This window comes from Schistocerca gregaria, chromosome X (assembly GCF_023897955.1).
Source record: "Schistocerca gregaria isolate iqSchGreg1 chromosome X, iqSchGreg1.2, whole genome shotgun sequence".
In the NCBI taxonomy this organism is placed as follows: domain Eukaryota; kingdom Metazoa; phylum Arthropoda; class Insecta; order Orthoptera; family Acrididae; genus Schistocerca; species Schistocerca gregaria.
In genome coordinates, this window is record NC_064931.1 from 664,399,051 (window position 1) to 664,425,977 (window position 26,927).

The 26,927-nt window shown below is 37.7% G+C and overlaps 1 protein-coding gene across 3 annotated transcripts in view; it reads right to left on the minus strand.

The window, feature by feature from the left end:
• The window catches only part of LOC126299036 (extended synaptotagmin-2-B), a 183,235-nt gene that overhangs the window by 15,105 nt on the left and 141,203 nt on the right, over nucleotides 1–26,927 (minus strand). For all 3 annotated transcript variants that reach the window (XM_049990676.1, XM_049990677.1, XM_049990675.1), the window contains exons 13-18: nucleotides 20,308–20,466; nucleotides 17,681–17,833; nucleotides 16,937–17,081; nucleotides 13,270–13,426; nucleotides 5,129–5,221; nucleotides 1,899–1,995 (exon numbers count right to left, since the gene is read on the minus strand). In XM_049990676.1, coding sequence (XP_049846633.1) covers nucleotides 1,899–1,995; nucleotides 5,129–5,221; nucleotides 13,270–13,426; nucleotides 16,937–17,081; nucleotides 17,681–17,833; nucleotides 20,308–20,466 — 804 coding nt within the window. The remainder of the gene's footprint in view (nucleotides 1–1,898; nucleotides 1,996–5,128; nucleotides 5,222–13,269; nucleotides 13,427–16,936; nucleotides 17,082–17,680; nucleotides 17,834–20,307; nucleotides 20,467–26,927) is intronic.

The window sequence follows — 26,927 nt, forward strand, 5'->3', positions numbered from 1 at the left end:
TTGCTTCTACAGAAATCAGTACAGATTACATAGGCAATGAATACCTGGAATTCACTTGCTCTGTTTCTCACAAGATCCAGAGCTCTGTAGGTAGCAGAGCCCTTGATTTTTGGAAAACTGATAATATTAGACATCATCAAGCCAGACCTCAGCACACTGTTGCTGCTGGGGAGGCATCTTCAGAAATGAAAATGTTAACAAGGACACCAGAAGAAACTGTTGTACAACTGTTACTGCCTACAACATTTATAGATGACTTGGCAGACAACATCTGTAGCTGTTTGAGGCAGCTAGGAATTAAGGTGGAACAACCATATAAATGGAATAGTGGTGGAAGCAGATGCCAGACAGTGATTTCTCAGAAGAATCATAAGGAAGTGTTATTTGCCCATGAAAGATGAAGATTTCATAATAAAAAAAACTCAGCTCATCAGTTTTTGAGTATTGTTTATCAATCACTGATCCCTACCATGTTGAAACAACAAAAGATTCAAAGATAAGTAGTGTGATTCTTCACAGGTTTGTTTCATCTGTGTGAGTATCGTTGAAGTGTTTGATTAGCTAGAAGGTGAGAAAGTAGAAGATGGTTTTGAGTATCAGAGAAAGGTTTAACACCTGAAGTTCCAAGTGCCCACATTCTAGTGAGAATCAAGAAACATATTACTTCCTCCGGAATATGTTTAGTGTAAATACCAAGAGAAAAATTTATGGATTTGTACAGAGGAATGCAGATCATTAATTTTTCCTGTATATCACCTACAAATGAAACAGGATGGGGGGGAAATGATTCCGTACACTTTGTACACAATGCCACAGATGTACAAAGACCTGCAGCGTATGGGTGTAGTACTATATTGTTTATCTGCACATTTTACCTGTTTCACACATAAATTCTGTGATTTCAGAATAAAGAAAATCACCGACTGAATATGAGCATTCTTAGCGTTTTTTCTGAACTTTTCTAGCGGCACAGATTTTACTTCTGTGAGTAGCTGATGTGGATGTGAAAGGGTGTGTAGAACACTGTAACAAGATACTTTGTTTTTGTTATTACTTTGTCACTTGTTACATCTGTTATTGAAACTGAACAGTTTCTGACACAGATGAGCTGTATGGTCTCACCAGGTGAACTTGCTATGAATTAAAAAACCACGAAGTTTCACCGCACCCACATTATTAAAGAACTCACTATCAGCAAGAGTACATAATATTTGTTGCATACTGTTTTCATTTTGTTTATAGTGAAACGTCCCTATGTTATAGTGGATAATACATCTGCTTCATAAGCTGCCCGAGTAGGTTGTTACCACACTGGATAATAAAGTTGGCATCTGGCCAACAGCAAAAACTGTAGCCCACGCCTGAGAACAATATCATAAGTAACACTAATTTGTATTTGTACCTTGAAAACAAAAACACAAACACACACACACACACACACACACACACACACACACACACACACACACACACACACACACACCACCCCCTCTTGTCAACAGTTAGGTGATGGTGAGAGCTATGGCAGCAGCTGAACAATAATTTGTGAGCAGTTGTACATAAGCCGATTAAGATTTATGGCAGAGAGCCTTCCATTTTGCTTATGAAACCCTCAGCTCAAATTGAGTCATGAAACTTGAAAAAATATGTATGATAAATGCTCACCAACTAGTAGGTGCAGAATTATCAGTTGTAAAACCAAGAATTTCTGTACGCTATTCCTGAATTATTGGTCTGTCTCATTGTTATACTGTTCTTAGTTTATTTTGCTGTTCATATGGATCAACTCATTAAAATATTGGGCAATATAACTTTCTTCTCTACAGTTACTTATATAAAAGAGTTTACATTACCCAAATTACACACGCTAGTAATTTTAAATTATAACAGGAACTTACATCAGTTTTTCGTTTGGAATCCTTGGAACGTTCTGGAAGCAGATACAGCTTCACATATGGATCAGGGATACTGTTTGGATCCTTCAGTGGCAGATTACTGAAAGAAGTGAGAAATAAACTCTTGAATGTTGTCATGACAATGTGTCACAAAGTTAACAGTTTATAACCATGTACAATAACCTAAAATTTGTGTGTATATAAAAATATACAGCAACATTTTCTTTCAATGTTGGATAAAACTGGGGATTGCATTAAAAATATTTTCATAACAAAGAAACAATTAATATAGTTCCTGTGATAAAAGTTAATCATGACCAAACCACTCTACAACAATGTAGACACTGACATCATGGGAACTAATCACATTCTTTTCTGCTGGCATAATGTGCTCTTACTGAAACATCTGTTTTTAATTCAGGATCCATCTTATGCACTAGTGCAGACAAGCCTTAGTGAAGAAATAAAATGTTACAAGCTTAGAAAGTACTGCTCATCAGATTGAGGCATGCTAGCAATGCTAGATGTTACAAGTTTTCAGTTTAACAGAATCTAGAAGTGCAAGTTGAAAACAAGTGCACCGGACACATATTCCAGATGACAAATTCCAAATTGGTATCACTTATGCAGTATTAGGTAAACAGGGTTATATCAAGGCATATTTACACTACATGTATCCTTCACTGCAGTTCACTATCCTATGTAACCTTCTACTGGGATTAAATGTATGAGAGCACAGTTATTTTACTGAAGATGGGAAACTAAGAGGCTTGTCAAATTTAGTGTTACATATAGCCAGTTCTTTAACATTTGATATGGAACATTTTATGCCAAATTCTTTTGTATTTGCTACTTATTTATTAGGTGATTCTTAGCAAAAAAACAGAATTATATGTATGTAAAAAATAGTTCTCAGCATACATTACAGCCTCTTTACAAACTGCTTGCCCCTCAAGAACCATAATAAATAATATAAACTTGAAGTATGAACTGGAAAATTGAGATAAATGTGCATAGCATGAGATAACTTGATATCCTAAAATGCTAATTTTTCACATTCCATCTCAGGCTGTTGTTTACATAATTTTCAACTTCATATGTCCAGTTGACTGCTGTGTATTACATGAGGCACATCATTCTATGGGGGATTTTGTATGTGCATTAACTGTTTTTAAGCAATATCTTTGCTGCTGTTCTACATAGTATGTGTGGAAGCCACATATCTGTTCTTTAGGTGGAAGGAGTATACAGAGGGTCTATACAAGGGCGATGTACTTGAGGACATTGTTATAGAAATGGAAGAGGACGTAGATGAAGATGAGATGAGAGATATGATACAGCGTAAAGAATTTGACAGAGCAGAGAAAGACCTGTCACAACCGGCCCCCAGGAGTAGACAACATTCCATTAGAACTACTCACATGCTTGGGAGAGCCAGCCAACTCATCCATTTGGTGAGCAAGATGTACGAGACAGGAGAAATCCCCTCAGACATAAACAAGAATGTAATAATTCCAATTCCAAAGAAAGCAGGTGCTGACAGGTGTGAAAATTACTGAACTATCAGTTTAATAAGACACTGCTGCAAAATACTAACATGAATTCTTTACACACGAGTGGAAAAACTGGTAGAAGCTGACCTTGGGGAAGATCAGTTTGGATTCCACAGAAATGTATGAACACACGAGGCACCCTACGACTTATCTTAGAAGATAGGTTAAGGAAAGGCAAACATACATTTCTAGCATTTGTAGACTTAAAGAAAGCTTTTGACAATGTTGACTAGAAGACTCTCTTTCAAATTATGAAGGTGGCAGGGGTAAAATACAGGGAGCGAGAGGGAAAAATTTGGAGTAGGCATTAAAATCCAGGGAGGAGAAATAAAAACCTTGAGGTTTGCCAATTACATTGTAATTTTGTCAGAGACAACAAATGACTTGGAAGAACAGCTTAATGGAATGGGCAGTGTCTTTAAAGGAGGGTGTAAGATGAACACCAACAAAAACAAAATGAGGATAATGGAATGTAGTCGAATTAAATCACATGATGCTGAGGGCATTAGATTAGGGAATGAGACACTTAAAGTAGTAGATGAGTTTTGCTATTTGGGCAGCAAAATAACTGAGGGTGGTTGAAGTAGAAAGGATGTAAAATTAGACTGACAATGGCAAGGAAATTGTTTCTGAAGGAGGGAAATTTGTTAACATTGATTATAGATTTAAGGGCCAGGAAGTTTTTTCTGAAAGTAATTTGTATGGAGTTAGACATGTATGGAAGTGAAACATGGACAATAAACAGTTTAACCAAAAAAGAATAGAAGCTTCTGAAATGTGGTACTACAGAAGAATGCAGAAGATCAGATGGATAGATCACAACTAATGAAGAGGTACTGGGGGGGGGGGGGGGGGGGGGCAAAAATCATAGGAGGAGGCCAAGAGATGAATACACTAAGCAGATGCATAAGAATGTAGGTTACAGTAGTTACTCGGAGGTGAAGAGGATTGCACAGGATACAGTAGCATGGAGAGCTGCATCAAACCAGTCTTTGGACTGAAGACCACCACCAACTACAACAACATTACTTATGGTTGCCAGTCATCTGTATTCAGAATTGAGTTCAATACTGTGAATGACACTTTTTCTTCCACTTTATCTCAACTGTACCATTTCAAACAAAGTACATGACAGGGCCAGGGCTTAAGGCTGATACAGATATCAGCAATATACAGTTAATGAACATCATTCATCTGTCATTCTTTCAGCTAACGTTCCACAATGTATTCATATTTCATTACTACTTTGACCACATTGTGTCATAAGGTTCATATGGAACTACTAATCTGACACCACATTGCTCTCTGATGTCTTGAAAATGTACAATGTTCACTGTATACCTGTCTATCTATGTGTGCATTACAGCAAATGAATAAAGCAACCTTTCTAGCAAAACAAAGTAAATGGAATGGAGATCAGTTCTGCTACCCACTCATTAGTATTGAACTTTGCTGTGATCACAAGTCTACCATTAAAGTGCCATAATTTACACAAAGACGTCTATGACGAAGTGTCAAGAAAAATACTATGGAAATATTTGGCCATTTATGAAACGCAAGGAGTTGAGAAAGTAAGAACAGTTATCACTTTCACACTGTATGCTACACATTTACAAGCAGTACACAGTAAAATATATAGTAAGTACTAAAATAGTTATAGTAGACCCACTAAATACTTACACAACCCTGTGGACAACAACAATTAATCTCTGACGCTGCTGGCTGTAGCGAAGTGTCAACTGTATTCGGCCCAAGTTATATTCTCCAGCAGATCTGCAAACATTTATATTTATTGATATACATTTGTTAAGTAATGCTGTTAATGGAACAGAGTTCAAAGGCTTAGTGTCCAAACATCATATCTAGAAAACTGCCAGTTTTTCAGGTGAGGTAACTTTCAATGTGACAAAGATTGCATATCCAATTTCAATGCTTATCAAAATAGCATATAAACACACACATTATGTGAATTGATGAAACTTTGTTTTGCTTGCATAGCAAGAACCAATGAGAGTCAAACAATTGTGGACTAGAATAAGATTCTTGTTTCTAAAGGAATACATTGGCTTATTGCTAGAAGACTGGCCTTTTTTTTTTTTTTTTTTTTTTTTTTTTGCCGGTAACAAACAATATTCACAGCTGACTGTTAAATTATTTAAAAAGTCTACCTCTATTTCTGAGTCAAAGTTCCCTGTTAATCTTGGAGATCATGTTATATAGCAGAATATTACATGTTACATGACCTATAAATCATGTATTATCTGCTTTTTTATCTTCCATGGAGAATTTTAGTGACAGGAAGATCAGGCTTAACATCTTGATAAAATTAGCTTGACTGACTCTTCAAACAGAATGAATATTGTGATAAATAGAACATAATACAAAAAAATAAGCAGATGATTTAAGTTTTTGGAGTAATCATTTTAAGATTGCCTGTTAGAAAGAACATAATTATTACCAAAATCTTGATGAATAAAATAATTTTGGGCATTAGGCCATGTCATTGCAAAGCAGTGCAGTAGCTAAACTGTTGATGTTTTGATCGACTTGCTGCAATCCTCTTCAGAGCCAGAAGAAGACCACAGCAAGTCGGTTGAAACATTAATAATTTTGTTGCTTTAGTGTTTTTACAGTGACACAGCACAATACCCAAAATTATTTTATTCAAAATGACACTGGCTGTGGAAGCCTACATACTTATATGACCAAAATCATTAACATTTAGTATGAATAACTTTTTTTCATTCAAATTTGATCCAAGAGTAACACACAACATGTGTCATACATAATTTAATGACATTTAAGGTATATTGAAGTATGTTTGAATTTCTTTAGGTTCCTCCAGGAGTGAAGAGTGGAGGAGAATCTTGAAGTGCAGAAGTAACGACAAACAGACACACCATGTTCATCTGTCTTTCTACGAAAAGTGAAGCCAACTGTGAACCAACAACAGCATTGCCATGGTTCTCTAGTTGTTCATCAATTAGGAGTGTGACTTAACAATCAAGTTACTGATAAAAAGAGTAAAAATATAGGAAAAATCTATAGAAATTATAGCAAATAATAATGAGGTGAAAAGAGTAATTAAGGTTAATGACAGACAAAATGGTGCACAAGAATATCTACCTAAAAGAAGTAACAGAGCAAGGAAGCTAAATCAGATGACAAGAAAAAAATGAATGAAATCACCCTGGAAATGAATATGTACATAGGAATGCAAACATAATGACCCCAATAAATCTATTTAAAGCACAAGGCTACACAATGTGTTTCAGAAAATGTTGTCAAAATATCACTGAGCAAGAAAAAACAAACAAATGAAAACCACTAGGGTGTGCATGATGTAAGTGAACAAAGATGATAACCTACATTGATTTGTTAAAGAACCTGGGAAAGAACTGAAAAGGATCAAAGCTGATTTGTGTAGAAAACAGGGCTAGTGCTGTGTGGTTTGTCAGAAATTTTTTTGACCCCATACTGAAGAAAGTGACAAAGAACCAAAATTAACATAATGCAGTAGATGATGACAAAAGGTGTAAGCATACCCTTGCTATGAAGGTGCCAGAATGCCAGAAAGAATTCATAACTGAACACACAAGTTCACTTCCTCGTGTGATATTTTGTGATACTCTTAAGGATACTACAGAAAAGTACTTTGCACCAGATTTTAATACATCCAAAAATGTATTAAACCTTTTCAGATACATTAAGAGGCCAAAGCATTTCTCCAGAAAAATAGTTTATATGAATATTTTCGTAACAACTTCAATCTTCCATGACACATGAAATGACTAGCATGACAAATGGCATGTGTTTGAGAAAATGGGTAACAAGGAAATGTTGGAAAAGAAGGATAAACATGTGAAACAGAAAGTGAAAAATTAGGATATGTTCAACAAAAAGGCATATCTTGGTAAGTCATGTTTTTAAAATTTGACTTCAAAGCTGCAAATACTGTTGCTTTTTCTGACAAATGCCATGTTTAATAAAACAAGAATTTCCATTTCACTCTTACAATCACTGCAAGTACTATGAAAGTTAGGTGGGAGGTGTGAAAACTTTGATTTCATGGTCAAGCGGCTGTTTGTAAGCCATACATCACGTCGTTAAATGCCAAATGGCCCTTCGCTTGGTGTAAGGAGCATAAACATTGGACAATTGAATAGTGGAAAAATGTTGCGTGGAGTGAGGAATCATGGTACACAATGTGGTGATCCGATGGCAGGGTGTAGGTATAGCGAATGCCTGGTGAACATCTGCCAGTGTGTGTAGTGCCAACAATTAAATTTGGAGGCAGTCGTGTTATGGTGTGGTGGTGTTTTACATGGAGGGGGCTTGCACCCCTTGTTGTTTTGTGGAATATTATCACAGCACAGGCCTATATTGATGTTTTAAATGCCTTCTTACTTCTCACTGTTGAAGAGCGATTCGAGGGTGGTGACTATCTTTCAACACGATCAAGCACCTGTTCACAATGCACGGCCTGTGGTGGAGTGGTTACATAACCATAACATCCTTCTAAAGGACCGACCTGCACAGTCCTATCCTACAGAACGCCTTTGGGATGTTTTGCAATGCAGACTTCATGACAGACCTCACCGACCGACAGTGATACCTCTCCTCAGTGTCGCACTCCATGAAGAATGGGCTGCCATTCACCAAGAAACCTTCCAGCACCTGACCGAAAGCATGCCTGCGAGAGTGGAAGCTGTCTTCAAGGCTAAGGGTGGGCCAACACCATACTGAATTCCAGCATTACCAATGGAGTGTGCCATGAACTTTTAAGTCATTTTCAGCCAGGTGTCCAGATACTTTTGATCACATAGTGTATGTGTAGTGAACAACATCAGAACTCATTTAAAAATGATTATAATGAGAACAATTTCCAAGTTTATGGAAGAGACGGTAGTGCATATCTGCTTTAAGGACCATGGGCTGGAACAGTGCTACAGTGGTTCCATGAGAAATAAATAAATACATACATGAAATTTAGCAGATTAGTTTTCATAAAGCAATATTATTCCTGATTTTATAAACCTCTAGTCATCCAAAATCATAGCTACAGGTAGATGACTACAGTAACGAAGATGTACAGTAACTCTCAGTTGTCTTTCACATGCTGTTTCATATAATGGATAAGGTTAATGAACCTTCATATTGCAAAAATTAATACAAATTTTCAGAGTGTCAGCTGTAATCTGGTGGAGTGTGTAACCTCTTTAGACTCAAACAACCTAATATCACTAACCTTTTTTCCACAATTCTTTAATTTACTCAGGTGTTGCCAGGAACAAATGAAATAATTTCATGCAATAGTGTAAAGTCAGATGAAGTCAATAAAAAATAACTAACTATTAATTTGTTGACACAGTTAACTGCACTTCATTACTCCTCATCAAAATTACAGGTTTTGCAGATATAGTTTTACAAGGTGGGGCTCCACAGCTGCAATATGTTTAATGAAAGACATTTTTATACACCATCAGCTGCTTATAAACTGTACTGAAATAGGCTACTAGTTTCACTCTTTGAGTAACATCTTCTCTCACTAAAAAAAAAAAAAACGTATTTCTGATGTATTAAACAGTTGTCTTAATATAAACATAAATAAGAGAAACAACAATATTTATATTATATGTCACAAACACACTTTTGATAATTGGACACATCTGTACTCCACTGTAAAGGCAGCATATACATTTTTTTGCAAAACCTATCCTGGAACTGCAGTTCTCACATTGCTGGTGGTCACTGATCTCACTCCAATCAAAGAGACATAGAAAACCTTCAACACAATACCATACCGACAAGTAAAAACAAAAGTGTGTTACTGATGTGTAACATAAATACTGATGTCTGCCTATTTATGTCAATATTATGGCAACCATGTTTAATATATCAGAAAGTGAGTGACTAACAACTTTTTGTCCAGTGCCAGAAGATAGCCCACAGATTGAAACTAGTAGCACATTTCAATAAAGTTTATACAGCAGCTATGGTCTCAACATGAAGCCCTGAAATGCCAACAAGAACAAATGCAACACAAAACTGTTTTCTATTACAATAAAATAAGGACTGAGGAACATTAAACAAAAGTCTATTTGCAGAAACTGGATTACATTGACAGGTGTAAGAGATCAATACATGAAAGGAATATTTCAGACCTGACAGCTTATTCAGGAATTGGTAAGGTCAGAAGAAACTATTACCTGAATATCTTTTTAAAGAGGACATGAATGATACTTAGCAACATATCAGTCACTAATATTATCTCATCATATAAGGCAATCCCAAAAGTAAGTTCTTCAGTGCATTGGGGATGCAGAGAGACTGTTTATGTGGTTGTTGGCCACATGGCCGTGATTGGTGCTTCTCCCACTCCCAAATAAGGATGTGCAAGCTTTGCTTTGATGCTCAGTCTTGGCTTGGCAGCCTCTCAAAATGGAGCTCACATTAAACACTACTATCATGTGCAAAGTTCATGCAGTTATTCGATTTCCCACTGAAAAAGGCATTAAACTAGTTGAAATTCATTGCCAATTGATGAAGGTGTATGCACAGTCATGCATGACTGTCAAAAACGTTTGCAAGTGGTGTAGAGAGTTTACAGCAGGTTGTACTGAAATTCATCACAAAGAAAGGAGTGGCAGGCCATTAGTTTCTGATGAGAAGTTGTGAAGATTGAGGAAATCATGAGTTAAGATCAGAGGGTCATTCTTGATGCTCTCTGCATTCTGGTTCTTGAGATTTCCCAAAATACCATCCATAGGATTTTAACAGAAAAGTTGTAATACTGGAAAGTGTGTGCAAGATGGGTACCACATATGCTGAGATATGATCACAAACAGCAGAAAGTTGATTTTTCCTGTGAATTTCATCATCACTATGCAGACAAAAGGACAACTGTTTGGACCTGATTGTCACACGTGATGAAACCTGGGCATTCCACTTCACACCTGAGACAAAATAACAGTCACACAAGTGGTAGCATCCCTCTTCACTTAAGCTGTGAAAATTCAAACACACAGTCTCCTGGCAAACTCATGGGAATTGTGTTTTGAGAATGGAAGGGGGTACTGTTGGTTGACATTCAGTCTCCTGAGACAACAATAAATCTGGCAGGTACTGTTACACATGGAACAAATTCAGAAGGGAAACTCAGAACCAGAGACAAGGAATCATGATCAAGAGCATAAGCATTCTCCATGACAAAGTTTGCCCACACATTGACCATCAAACCGCCTATCTCCAACAAAACTCTGGGTGGAACTTCATCACCCACCTGGAATACAAGGAGGTCTTGGCACCAAGTGACTATCACCTGTTTGCTAAGTTACAGGGGCATTTGTCTGGAAGGTGGTTCTGCTCTGATGATGACATGAAAGATGAGATTCAGTGCTTCCTAAAGGATAAGGTGGCAAGCGAGTATGAAATGGATATTGTAAAACTGCGACAGCGTCTACAAAATTGCATAAACCAAAATGGTATTGATATAGAAAAATATAGGATTCTTCAACGATTAAAATTGTGTAACTGTTATAGACAATAAACAAACCTACCAACAAACTGTCAGAGCCCTGATACACAGAATCAGTGATGTATTTTGTTCCAAAGATGGACAAATGAGCTACTAAGCAGATGGTCATAATGTTTTGGCTCATCAATGTCTTCTTTGGGCGTGCTACAAGGTCACCATGTGAAATTCCCACAATATTTCCTTAAAATAACAGCCTAAACTTTTTCAGGTGTCTGTAGCAGTTGTCCCCAGAAAATGTCCAGCAGCTGTCTCAAGAAAATATTGTCAGAACTTCACCAAGATAATCTTGTAACAGACTAGAGAACTATATATTACATTCTTTCCACAACAGTACTATCTTATGAGCTGAAAAAAAAAACCATGATATATTGCAATAATGGATTTGATGAGTCAAGCAGCCATATGTAAATCATCATGAGGCTGAAGCAGCACAGGATTCAAACTGAAACGAACTATCATCACATTTACAATAATTTTAGTCAAACATGTCTGATGCATTAGCATTTTCTGTGGATTGTTCAAACTGGAATTTTTATTACAGGTAGAGACACACATTTTAGTTACTCTGGAAACACCTACACCTGAAAGACATAGCAAAAAAAAAAAAAAGCTATGTTTTCCCTTTGGACCACATCAATTATAACTACTAACTGTGATTTGCTAATTGTTTGCAAAATTAAAATTAAAAGAATGACACAGCTGGTACTGGACTCCAGTGCTTGAGGAAGTATACAGGACAATATTCTATAACCTAATATCACACCATCAAACCTCACGATGTTCAAAAAATTAGCTTCACTGAGTTTATAAATTAGTGGCTGGCTGTGTGTTTCAATTGTACCTGTCCAGAATATGAAAACCATGCTTACCATTGCTAAGGTAATAGCTGACAGAGACATTACTAACAGAAACAAGAACACAATAAAGCTTATGATGTAGCACTGGGACTGCGTTGGTGCAAATCTGGAGAAGCCTGAACGCCAATCTGCATTTAGTGTACCTACACCCACTGACTAACACATCAAACGGACTATATCAAGCTGCTGTTGACTAAGTATAAAGAAGAATTTTACTGGTGCACCTTCTTTAGAATACTGCAAGCACTATGTGCCCCCCAAAAATGTTGTGCTTCAGAAACATGACTTATTCATGGCATTACTTTTTGGAGGCACATACTGTATATTTGAGAACAATTGTAGTCAAAGACACACACAGTTGAATGGAAAGAAAATCTTTTGATGAACACTTGCTACTTTACAACACACACTAACACATCAATCTCACAAAAGCAATAGCACTTATATTTTTTTATCATATTTATTTTTTCATTGAAGGTGCCTGATAGTGAATTTTTTACTTGTCAGTCACAAAAACAATATCAGCCATATTTTACAGAGTTTATTTATGTGTTTATAATTTCATCTTTCTAACATAAGATATAAACACAGAATATATTGTAAGTCCATGTGTTCTTTCTACTGACATTTATCCTGTATCTTCATGAAGTCAGCATGTTAATTTGTGAATTCTGCAATTTTAGTGGTACAGGATGGCTGGATGTCCTTCCTGTCATTAGCTGCCAGCCCCAGCCCCCATTTGCCATCTCCTCCCCCTCCCCCTCCCCCCCCCCCAACGCCCCCGCCCCCCACCACCCCAGGGATGGAATTTGTATACCTCATTTGTCTGCATTTAGTGTTACTCCAGGTGAAAGTGTGCCAATGCTTTCTAAATGTTTGCAAATCATCTAACTGAGGCAGGATGTGGGTAGAGGCCCAGTATCCATCTAGTCAGATGTCAGAAGCCACCTCAAAACCACATTTAGGCTGGCCTGCACACTGGTCCTAGTCATTTATCCACCACCAGATGGATTCAATCCAGGGCTGGTGTGTCTCCCCGAACCCCAGAAGCACTGAGCTAACATGCAAAACTCTCTGGGCAGGTCTATTATAAGCTCCATATTGATCAACAATCACTTCCTGTCATGCGGTGGAGACCTGAAAAGCCCTAAATGATATCAGTTGTCAATAGAGACTCTTCTTGCATCATATAGAAAGAGGGATGGGAGGCAGAGACAGAATGTACTATACCCCTTGAAATTGTAAAATACTATAAATACTATGAGTGTGGGAAAGGGGGGGGGGGAGGGCCAGAGGTGGTAGGGAGGGGGAGGCAGGGGGGAAGAAGGGAGGAAGGAAGGTATTACATTCCTTGAAATTGTAAAATAATACTCTTATACTAAAGACAGAGACATTACTAACAGAAAAACAAACACAATAAATCTTACGAGGTAGCACTGGGACTTCGCTGGCGCAAGTCTGGAGAAGTCTGCACGCCAGGGGATGCTGCTGCTGGTATTATAATTTCTTCTGTAGCTGATTTCATTGACTCAGTACGATCAAGTTCAGTTTTCACAGCAGGCTCCTTTGCTGGACTTGCTTCCACTGTGAACAAATTGATAGTGTGTCTATACAGTGTTGTAAACTGTACAGTACTGTTGGAATAAAAAGCAGTTTCAGCTCAAGTGAAGAACGCAAGCATAGGTCCTATTCCCTTTCCTAAAACAATATAATATTGATGCATGTTACACACACAATGTTGGATCACTAATCATATCCCATCTAAATTCAGATGGCTATATAGCAGGTGAATTTGGTGGCACATGCAACCAGGCATTTTCATGCTGAAATATAATGTGAGGAATTGCCTAAAGGAGAAGCAGTACCTTGGGTTCAAATGGCTCTGAGCACTATGCGACTTAACTTCTGAGGTCATCAGTCGCCTAGAACTTAGAACTAATTAAACCTAACTAACCTAAGGACATCACACACATCCATGCCCGAGGCAGGATTTGAACCTGCTACCGTAGCGGTCGCTCTGTTCTAGACTGCAGCACCTATAACTGCATGGTCACTCCAGCCGGCAGTACCTTGGGTCCAAATACTTCTTGATATAGTGGGAACTCATGTCATCAGTACATTTATCACTCTGCATGTAACAGACAATGCTGATGTGCCCATTTCAGTATGAGACTGTTGTTTTTGGATAGAGGAAGCTGACACAATGTAACATGTCCAGACACAGTAGACTATGCCAAACTGTGAACACAGGCAGTTATAAGAACCAAATGACAATATTATTCACTTGGCCTCCCACAGCCGTAATTGGAAACACATGGTGACATTACAGTAAACAAAAAAAACCGTATCAGTTTTTTGTCTCTGTACTCTCTCTCTCTCTCTCTCTCTCTCTCTCTCTCTCTCTCTCTCTCTCTCTCTCTCTCCCCCCCCCCCCCCTCCAATATATGGAAGTCTGAATAGTGTTACGAGCAAGTCATTTCATCATTAGAACAGCAGAGCACATTCTGATGGTCTTAAAGTGCATGGGTAAACACATGAGCCAATTGAAACAACCTCACTTCCAGGTGTAATAATACTGTGGACACAGTGGACAAAACTGTGCAATCAACACAGACAAAATCACAACATCAAAAATATTAATGTAGAGCAACTGAATTTCAAGAACATACTTGTCCAGGTAACATATTTAAGTATTAACATAGCAAGATCACAGGTTAATTCAAGTGCAATATAAGCCACTCCAAATGTGAAATGCTTGGACTTTAATAAGCAGTGTAGCCACCACAATATTGAATGCAAGAAAACAAATGTGCACGCATTACTGTGTTATACAGACATTAGATGCCAGTTTGTGGGATGGAGATTCATGCCTGTTGCACTAGGTCGGTCAATGCAGGACTGTTAGTACAGGCTGTGGATGATGTTGGCATTGTTGTCTGATGATGGTTAATATGTGCTCAATGGGAGATTGATCTGCTACTTGAGCAGGCCATGGTAACATGTCTGCACACTGTAGAGCATGTTGGGTTACAGCAGCAGTATGTGGGCGAGTATTATCTACCCCCGTGGAATGCTGTTCATGAATGGCAGTAGAACAGGTGTAATCACCAGACTAACATGCAAATTTGCAGTCTGAGTGCATGGGATAACTATGAGTGCTCCTGCTGTCACATAAAATTGCACTCCAGACCATAACTCCCAGTGTAGGTCTAGTGTGTGTAGCACGGAAACCGGTTGGTTGTAGGTTCTCAACTGGCCTCTGTTGGACTAAAAGAGGACTATCATTCACACAGAGTCAGAACCAGCATTCATCAGCAAACACACCAGCCCCCCACTCGCTCTCACTTGACACCACTGAAGCCACACAGTGGAAAGCACACTACAGGGTATCTGGCTAAAAGCTGTCCTTGAGGTAACTAACCAATTTGTAACAGTTGATTGTGTCACTGTGGTGCCAACTGCACCTGAAATTGCTGCTGCAGATGCAGTAAAATGTGCCAGAGCCATATGCTGAACACAAAGATCTTCCCTATCAGTAATGCCACGACGCCACTCTGAGCCGGGCCATCTTGCGACCATAAATTCTTGTGACCATTGCAACAGTTATCATGTACAATGGCTACATTCCTGTGAAGACTTCCTACAATATCACAGAAGGAGCATCCAGCTCCTCATAGCTCTATTATACGATGTTGTTCAAACTCAATAAGGTGTTGATAGTGTCATCTTTGTCACATTAAAGGCTTTCTTGACCAACATCAATTCACCATGCCTAATCACGAAAGAAGCTAATGCTTGTGACCATTATAATGTGTATTTAAAGTAAACTTGATTTGCAACCTCATAGTGGCACTAGTAGTGCCACTCTTACCTGACTGGTGTAAAACTTGAATAGACACCACATTTCAGATGAAGAAACATGCCTACCCCTGAAAACATACATGCTAATGTTGTAAACTTTGATGCTGATGATGTCTTCCAGCACTTCCCTTCATGTTACTAGCTTGTCTGATGGTACTACACAATATGAGCTCAGTGTAACACCGCACTTTCGCATCACACAACAGTGGGATCTCCTGGTTCCACGTTTCCACCATCTCTCTGCAATTGTAATCACATATAGCTTATAGAATGTTCTAAACATTGTCTTAGTTTGTGTATAAAAAGAATATTATGTACACAGATAGTCTAGAAACCACAGAGACAAGAGCTTGTCATCAATAATGCCATGGTTGTAATGTAAGTTCACCAAACAAAATCTGTGTCAGGGAAAATAATGAATTTTCTGGCCAAAAAGTTGGCACCCCGACACTAGCCCAGAGGCACAACAGCCAGTGACCTGTGACACTTTTGTATACAGTCACTTTTGAGAGTTTTTTTGGCCATCCCTTTGAGTGTGCCTAATAGCACATAGTAAATGTGTTTCAGTTCATAGGTGGTTCACTGTCCAGTGTGTGTAAGGACTGATTTAAAAGAGGATTTGGTTTTCAAAAATATGTGTCAACTGTACAGCTAATATATTTGTGGATGATATATTTGAGTCAGCAAACAAGAACAGTTTACCATTGCATATCATCTGTGATTTGACTCAAGTCTTTTAACTGAATAGATCACCAACTACTATTAGGGTTTAAGAGAAAGCCTAGCAGCATGGCATCAGGGGGCCGTTAGGTAACCGGCTGAAATCCTGTCTCACCACAGTAAGGATGAAGTAATTTTAGACGCTGTGCATTGCAAATCAGGAATAGCTGTTGCAATGAATAAGGCGTTATTCATTGCAGAGTCCAAAAGCATTCTGTACTAGGTCCTTTAGTGTTTCTGATTTTTGCTCATGATCTGCCTGTAAGTAGAAATGGTAATGAGTGGAAATTAACTATGTTTGCAGACAACACCAGAATTGTAACAGATAATCTGTCAACCACAAACACAACATTTTACCAAAAGTCTTTAAACTCCCTTTCTGTTAATCTGAGCAAGAAAAATTTTATGCATTTTCCGTCAAGTCACAACAGCACAGAGGAATACACAGAGAGACTCAGTAGCAAACAATTACAGACAGTAATAAAATTAATAGTTAACGTATACGTAAGTCACCTGATGATTCAGATCCCTCGGATAATTGAGTGGGACTGCGTTTATCCAACAAAGGTGCTGTAGCAGTGTCAGTTTCAGTGTCTCCTCCTTCTGTGGGTTCCTCTTCATCTTCTTCATTTGTGTCTTTTTCCTCATATTTCAGTATCTAGGCAAGTAATTGTAAGTTGGATACACAATATAATTCTTATATATGGTAGTCAATGAGGCAGAGATAATTTTAAAACAAATACAAACATTTCACAATACTATTGCTAGCATCTTATACAACTGGTTATAACTCAAGCATTGAGTAAAACAGTTTTACAGGTTAAGGATGCCTTTGAAAAGAACAGACATTTTGCCCAGAAACCTATTTCATGTTTTCAGTTGGCACACACAATAATGTACAACCTCTTCAGATCTGTTATCCATATATAACCTAGTCATTATTTTTACTTTCAATATCAAAAGTCTGGATGAAATACAGAAATATATTTTTCTTTTCACATTTACTGCAATTCATGCCAGAAATCTCAAACACAGGGCTATAATAGTGTCAACAAGCCCCAGAGCTGTAAATTACAGGTTTTTTAAGATAACCCTAATGTACATCAAATGTGGGTATTATATTGATGAGTCTTTATTATATTTTTAAGGACAAGAATTTGTCATTTTGGAAAATTGTAGTAGCAGAAAGTGTGTGTGTGTGTGTGTGTGTGTGTGTGTGTGTGTGTGTGTGAGAGAGAACAGCACTACACTACTAACCCGTAAATGCATAGCCAGGTAAATTGTGCTTTCAGGACCAGATTTACTGAGTGAAAATGGCTGTTTCTCCACTTCCATATCCATCTTCTGAAGAAGTGTAGACACATTGTACACAAACACTCCAAGTTCTTGAGTTGTTTTACTGTCGATAGCCTAAAACAAAATCATGCATAATACATAAGGAATTTACACTAAAACTTATATGCAATATTTTCAAGCTTTTTGATATTATTACCTAGTACTACTAACACGGATTAATGAGAGATTATAGAGAACAAATAGACATTCAATGAACAATTCCTATTACATAACAAACTCAGATGTTATGCACAATTTTTGTGAAAACATTCAGCTCCGAGTGGTTTTGTACACATTTCACTCAGCCTTTAAAAAGATTTTCTGTGTCATCTGCTTACACAACTAATTTTTATTGTTGTGCTGAAATACAGCATAACTGCTTACATTTACTTGTACAGAAATTTTAGGCTATACACCATCTGAATGCGACACTGAAAATCTTTGTAAAAGGTATGGAGTACATAAAACTTTTCACCGAGTGCTCTTCCAATTCCATTCACAAGTGGTGATCAGATTTGAGTTCAATGAAAGCATGGTTTGTGTGTAGAACAACTGTCACAGTTACACATCTGAGCCTGAGGGTAGTGGTAGGTATCCAGTTAGATGGTGAAAATGCCTGCAGATAAGCACAGAATCCTCTGATCAGTAGGCATGCTTTCCTAGAGAAGGCAGTTAATGTTGCGTGTGTCCGTCATCTGCGCCCTGAACATTTGGATGAGTTGTTCAGCTGTGTTGCCAAATGATGTATGGGAAAGAGCTGAGGGAACATGGAAAATGTGATTCAGACTACATAAGATCAATATCTGAGCCAAGAAGATGTGCCCACTTGTCTCAGACTGATAATGAATGATAATTAATGACAATGAGTCTACCGTAAAAATACATGACTAGGTCCTCCCTTTGCTTCTGCTGACAGATGACACCATCACAACGTAAGGGAAACGTTACACAGCATCCATGGCAATTAGAAACATGAAATATAGGCATGGATCAAAGAAATTTACACTGACGCAATCCCAAACCACTGAAAAGTTTTGTATGACATTAATTTTGAATGTTATACCAGCTGAAATCAAGTAGATATCTAGGACTGACTGATCATTTTTATTTCTTCTTTCATCTGTGTTTATTGTATGTAACTCCATGCAAGTTGTTTTACCTAGGACATGTCCCAAAGCCTCTTACAGTCATGACCTCAGTGCTCAGATCAAGGTGTTGCACACACAGTCATCTGTTCTCTAATGCTGGAGAAGATGAAAATGTAAGGATTGATTCTCACAGGGGAAAAAAAAAAACCACCTTTCTATTTCTTGGTGTATCATTGAGAAACTGTGGGATCAGACATATTGTACAAAGGTATAAACATATTGCAGAGTGTGGATCTCCACTGTTAGGTCCATGATTCACTGTTCACTTAATATAAAAACTATGGAGGCCATGAGAAGCAGGTCTTTTAGCTGACTACAGACTTCCATCAAAGTTTCCAAGTTAATACTGGGCCATACAAAAAGGCAGGCAAAGGTAAAGTCAGTTGAAAAGCAATGCTATAATTTTAATTGTTTAACATACACATTTAGTGCTGCAGCAGCTGTTCTAAGCAATGAGGAATATAGTGCTGATGCCCAAGAATTTCTAGAAATCATTAGTGATATGTAACTAGTTAGAATATTACTCTGTAGAGGTAATTATTGTATTTAAATGAATATGTCATAAGAACTGAAAATTTGGATGCAACCTGAAATCACAGACAGATTTCCTGTTTTGTCAGATGTGTCCTCACCAGTTTGGCTATCTGGGGATGTTTCAATTTGTGATCCATTCATTTAATTTCATTACAATGCATTTAATTTATTTCAGACATAAAATTTAAATGCAGAAACAATGTACTTGAGAAAATTTTAGGCTCAAACTGGGATGCTAGATCACAACTGGTCAATACAAGAGCGCTGTGAGTTTCCTACTCCAGTGTCAAACTTGCCTCCCCTGTCATGCACAAATCCACCCATGCTAAGTGTGTTGATGTAGCAATTAGTGAAGCAAGCAGGCTGATTACCATCTGTCTGAAACCTACTCCATGTGATAAGCTCTAGAAGCTGGCTGGGAATGATCAACAAAAATTCGATGGGAGGCAAGTGGTTACAAGGAGAGAACGAAGTCCTCCACTGCCATATAAAACCTACTATATGAATCTGACCAGTTACCCAGAGGGTTAAATCAAGAAATAGCTTCCTCGGAGCAATTGCGGATTATGAACAACAAACACACCCTAAAAGGAATGGGTCAACTTTTAACTGTCTGAAACATGATGATATGTTTAAAGAACACAAAAAGGTTAGTTTCATTCTAATCAAAACATGCAATAATCATTCATAAATAAGCTGTCCTGCACTGTGTTTCACTTGGCCAGCATCCTTCTCTTTAAGAATCACAGAAAGAGAGTTATGAAATGAGGAAGGGGTAGCCCTATGAGTGAGATTATAAAAGAAAAAAGAGTATAAGATTTACTAAATTTTCTTTTCGTTTTGAGAAGTCATATTTATGAGACATACCTTGATATAAAGTGTGTCATTTTCAGGATTGCTGACAAGGAAAGTAAAGCCCTGTTCCCAAACAGGGTGAACTGTACGGAACTGACTTGCAGTCTGCTCTGTAGTGTTTCCCACTGTCAATGTAACATATGGATCTGGCAGACTAGTAGTGCGTGCTTTCTGCAACAGTTTAAACAATCCAAATGTAAGTTGCCACACATATCATGTTAGCACTGTGATTCACAGTATAACAAACTAGACATGCTATTCACCAAAACTGAGAAGGATAATAAAAGCAACATAAAAATTATGATCACTCTTATTCTTATACAGCCATACCTCTTAATCCAGTTTACGTAATATATTTCCTTTGTATGTCTTCCAATGTGAATTGTGATTTGAAAAAATCTGTTGCGGTATTATTTCAAGTAAGGAAAAAAGGGACAGAGTTAGATATTTACCCTACCTTTTCTTCAGCATATGACAAACTCTATTTACAACACGATAAATGAGATATTGTGGATAACTCACTTAAAATATCAGGACAGAAATGAGAGTGTCCATTTTTACACAGGTGCTAAGTTCTTTACAGCAGTTGGTTAAATGATCTGAGGAAGGTAATTATGTATCACATCCATTGGCAGCATGGCTAATATATAATTGTGGTGCTGAATGCAATTTCTGGATTGATTACTAATTTGCTCTTTCCATTTCACCACATTTTCAAATTAGTCTCTTTCCCTATGTATACTTTACTCGTTTGTTCTCCAAAGCACAAATGTCTCCATGTTATTTCAAGGTACACAATCAGTGCCTATCAGTCTACTGACACTAGGACAATGCATAGGATTTTGAATTCACTTCTCACCCCACACAGGCAAGAGTAAATTTCTTATTCACATTGTTACACAACTAGTAAACAAAGAAATAAATTGTGGCATCAACTTGGAACGTGCAATGAAAGTTTTTTTCTGTCATCCTCATATTCAATTCAAAATTTGATGATTTAATACTCACCTGCTGTTCAACTGTTTCAATTCTGTTCTTTGTTTTTCCCACTTGGATTAATCTTTTCATCTCTGCATGCTACATTTCCTCAATCTTTTTCACATATTCTGATATTTGTCTGCCCCTGGAAACTTTCCCCCTATTGTTGCTTCTTGTGCTAAGCACCACCATAATACATGTTCATTAACCTCTCCCTCTCCTTTCCTTCTAACCTCCCTCCCCCTTTAGGGGTTTGTCACACACACATTCCTCACATGCTCTCCCTAGCACTTCTTCATTTCATATTTTTTTGTTCTCTTTTTTTACAGTATCCTTATGTAGCAACAAATTTCAAATCATCATATTCAAGTAGTTGTTTACTACTCCACAAGGCTTTGTACTAAACATAGTGTTTCAGAATACTCTTCATCAGTTTGGACATCGACAAAGCTCTTTTGTTGGAGAGAGCTGCCTGCATATGCCTGTGTCACTTTGGTTCTAACATCTTCTTTGCTTTAACCATCTTATGCAATAAAAAAATGAGGTAGTTAAGTTGCATATGGAGCAAATACATTGTTTTAAGAGTCTCAGAAATTTTGAGCATAGAGATATGTGCTACTGCAAAGTGTAAAATACATTAACTATAAAATTTCATTTTATGTGTGTAAATGTCTACCCAAATGCAGTTATTGCACAAAATACAACAAAGAATTAAGATCAACAATATTACAAAAAGAACTAGAGTGATGAAATTATTATGGAGTTATTGGGACAGCAATATGCTGCAAAATATATATCTTACAAACTAAACCAGTAAACTAATAATTTTGAAAATTAAGATAATAGTGAGTTGTAGCTATATGATTCAGCTTTTAATTACAAAGGTTCTGCAGGCTGCATTTGTAAACTGTGCAGTATAACCAATGAAAGCAATGTTATGGGCACTGCATACAAAACAAATTTTGAGTTTTGATGAGGAAAAGTGGGGCACTTGAAAATAAGAAATCTATGATGACATGCAAATGCGATAAAATTGTGAGGCTGAAACATTCTCTTAAACAGGTATTAACTGCTCAACAACGCCAGTGACAATACAGAGTCTTAGTATCTTAACGAAAAAGCACAAAGGAAACACATGCTGCTGCTGTTCCAAAATATACACAAACAGCAATAACATGTAAAAATTCTGATGTTTGCACATGAATGAGATTTCTTTCAGGAGTTAAATAACTTTCAGGTATCACAAATCTATGTCAATGAAACTGTGTTTTATATAAGATAATTAGCATTTTATAACAAACGGTAAAGACTTCCATCATCATCAACATATCATTCCAGTGTTTTTCTCTTTGGTCTGGTTTGATTCAGCTCTGCACACTTGTCATTCCGTGTAACACTCCCTATCTCTGAATAATTACAACAGCAACTTAGAGGCATTCAAATCTGCTTACTGTACTCAAGCCTTGGTTTCCCCTTAACCCCCCCCCCCCCCCCCCACACACACACACAATTACTTACTTAGAATGAAATTTTCACTCTACAGCGGCGTGTGCGCTGATATGAAACTTCCTGGCAGATTAAAACTGTGTGCCGGACTGAGACTTGAACTCGGGCCTTTTGCCTTTTGCGGGCAAGTGCTCTACCAACTGAGCTACCCAAGCACGACTCACGCCCCGTCCTCACGGCGTTACTTCTGCCAGTACCTCGTCTCCTACCTTCCAAACTTTACAGAAGCTCTCCCGCAGGATATGTCCTCTCAACCCATCCCTTCTTTTGGTCAAGTTGTGTCATAAATTTGTTTTTCCCCAAATTTGATACAGCACCTCTTTATTAGTTATTCAATCCACCTATCAATTTTCAGCATTCTTCTGTAACCCCACATTTCGAAAGCTAATATTCTCTTCCCGTCTCAGCTGTTTATCATCCATGCTTCACACTCCATACAAATATTCTCCATACACTCCACTTCATACAAATATCTCCACTCCATACCCACTCCACACAAATATCTTCACAAAAGGCTTCCTAATTCTTACATTTATATTCTATGTTAATAAATTTCCTTTCTTCAGAAACACTTTTCTTGCTACAGCCAGTTTTTCTTTTAAATTCTTTCTATTTCAGTCATCACCACTTATTTTGCTGCTCAACTAGCAAAACTCATCTACTACTTTTAGTGTATTATTTCATAAACTAACTCTACCAGTATCAGCTGATTTAATTCAAATACATTACATTACCCTTGTTTTACTTTCAAGGATGTTGACCACATAATCTCTTTTTCAGTACACTATCCATTCTGTCCAACTGCCCTTCCAAGTCTTTTTCTGTCTCAGAAAAAATTACAATGTCACTGACAAAACCTCAAAGTTTTAATTTCTTTTCCATGAACTTTAATTCCCTTTCCAAATCACATCTTGGTTTCCTTTACCATTTTTTAAAATGTATACATGAAATAACTTCAATGATAGAATACAACACAGTCTTACCTATCTCTCAACCATTAATACCCTTCCATGTCCTTTGACTCGTATAACTGCAGTCTGGTTTCAGTACATATTGTAGATAATTTTTTGTGTCTGTATTTTATCTTCACTACCTTCAGAATTTCAAAATGAGTGTTTCAGTTAACACTGTTGAAAGCTCTCTTTAAATCTACAAATGGTATAAACATAGGTTTTCTTCAGGTTATCTCCTAAGATAAGTTGAAGGGTCAGTATTGCCACGCACATTCATACATTTGTCTGGAATCCAAACTGATCTTCCTCGAGGTCATTTATACAAGTTTTTTCCAATCTTTTCCAAATGATTCTTAGCAGTATTTTGCAACAATGACTTATTAAACTGATGGTTCAGTGATATTCACACTTTCCAGCAATGCCTTCTTTGGAATATGAATTACTCCACTTCTCTTGAATGTCTGAGGGTATTTAGTCTCTCTCTCATATTTTGTATACCTGGTGAAATAGTTCCAAGGATCTCAATAAGTTTGAGGGAATGTTCTCTACTCCAGGATCTTGTTTCAATTTAGTGCTGTACCACCAGGATACTGCCTACGACAGGGCAAACAGCCAAACAGTCATACACCACAGGTTGAAACAGCACTAGTCCACAAACACCACCTCCAGATGGCAGTCCGCAATGCTTGTTGTCAATTAGAAATATTGTAATAAGGTCCCATGATTGTATAACACTAGAATTAACAAAGATAATTTAACATAAAAACCAGTATGCACCAAGTAATCATACCGGCAAAATTACACACACTGTATGTAACGAGAGACAGTGTGCTGTAAAGTGTCATAGATGGTGGCCCATGATATGGGAATAATTAATTGGGATTTATTTATTTTGATGTAATGATGAAGTAATACACCGAGTAGGCAAAAGTCATGGGATAGTGATATTCACATATACAGATGATGGTATTATCGTGGATCCAAGGTATAAAAGCGCACAGTGCATTGGTGGAGCTGTCATTTGTAATCAGGTGATTCATGTGAAATGTTTCTGATCTTATTATGGGCACATGATGGGAATTAAGACTTTGATCATGGAATGGTAATTGGAGCTAGATACATGGGAAATTCCACTGTGGAAATCACTGGGGAAGTCAATATTTCCAAGACTCACAGGGTCAAGAGTGTGCTGCAAGTATCAAATGTCAGACATTACCTCCCACCAACAGCCTTCACTAAATGTCTGAGAGCAGTGGTGTTTGCATGGAGTCGTCAGTGCTAACAGATGAGTAACACAGTGTGAAATAACCACAGAAATCAATGTGGGATGTACAATGAACATATCTGTTATAGCAGTGTGGCAGAATTCAGTGTTAATGAGCTATGGTAGCAGATGACACATGCTACCGGCATGGCATTGCCTGCTGTGCCTCTCCTGGGCTCGTGACAATATCAGTTGGACTTTAGACGACTGGAAAACTGTGGCCTGGTCAGATGAATCCTGATTTCCGCTGGTAAGACCTGATTGTACAGTTCAAGTGTGGTGCAGACCACCTGAAGCCATGGAGTCAAGTTGCCAACAAGGCACCGTGCAAGCTGGTGGTGGCTTCATAATGATGTGGGCTGTGTTTACATGTTATGGAAAGGGTACACTCGTCCAATTGAATCAAACATTGACTGGAAATGGCTATGTTCAGCTAATTAGAGACCATCTGCCACCATTCATGGACTCCATTCCCCAAACAACAATGGGATTTTTATGGATGACAATGTGCCATGTCACCTGGCCACAGGTATTCTGGGCAATTCGAGTGAATGATCTTGCCCTGAAGATCATTTAACATTCATGGGACATAATTGAGAAGTCAGTTCATGCACAAAATCCAACATCAAAAACACTTTCGTAATTACGGATGGCTACAGAGACAGCATGGCTCAACATTTCTACAGGGGACATCCAACGACTTCTTGTGTCATGCCATGTTGAGCTGCTGTACTACACCAGGCAAAAAGAGGTCCAACACAATATTAGGAGGTATCCCATGACTTTTGTCACCTCAGTGTATAGTACATGCAAAATTAATAGGTTACATAATACAAAATATATAATAGAACTGCCTTTTAGAGGATAACTACACAGTCGAGATTTGCAGGAGGAATTGACCTTACTGGTCAGTTTTGCTGCAAGCAAAGGATGACAATAGTTAACAAATGTATGATAGGAAACTGCAAAACAAGCCACCACATGGTGTAGGATAGCAATATGAAAAACACTTCACATATGAAATTTTTTAGGAAAACATGCCTCAGCTATAGGATATATATAATGTAACTGTCTTTATTAAATTTACATCTTTACATCAATGTGTCATCATTGTATGAATAAAACTATAGTTCATTAACAACCATTAGAGAGAATTTCTGAAAATACATTGTGTGGCTAGGTATATGAGGGAAGTTATCACAAGTTACACTTATTGGCTGACTGTGATGTGCAAATTAAGTGGTATTTTACTTTCACATCCTGAATAAGTAGGCATGAGCAGCAAAACATTATTTTATTTAGTAATCGAGGCATTATCTGCCATATACTAATACTGGGTTTGCTACCGGGTCTCTGTCCTTACATTGTCAGGCACACATTTTCTGTGGTGTTTCAAAAGATATTTGCAATTTTGTGTTTTCAAACTGCAGCTAGAGTTCAAACAAATACTGCTCATCATGCTTCATACAATAACCAGTGTCAAAAGAAAGCATCAGTTTCTTCCCATCACAAACAAAAACATTTTTAAAGTGGAATTTGATATGCCCATTCGACTGAGTGGTCCCAAATAGTGAGATATCTACTTTAGCGATATGTATTAACAGGGACAGTAAAACATAAATAGTAACCAGTGCCCCACCTGTGACTCACATGTCAAACCGGCCACACTGACTGCTACGACCATATAGCAGTGATACTCAGTCACAACTGGAATATTGGTTATTCTTTCTGTTTTACTGCCCCGTTATTACATATTGCTCAAAAGGTTATCACATTAGACTTATCTGAGATTGCTCTATGGAGGGGCATGTGAAATTCCACTTTGAAAATCAGTTTGTGATGGGAAACAAACCAACACTTTTTGCTGACACTGGTCATCACGTGAAAATTGCGATGAGCAGTATTTGTTTGGATCAACTCCATCTACACAT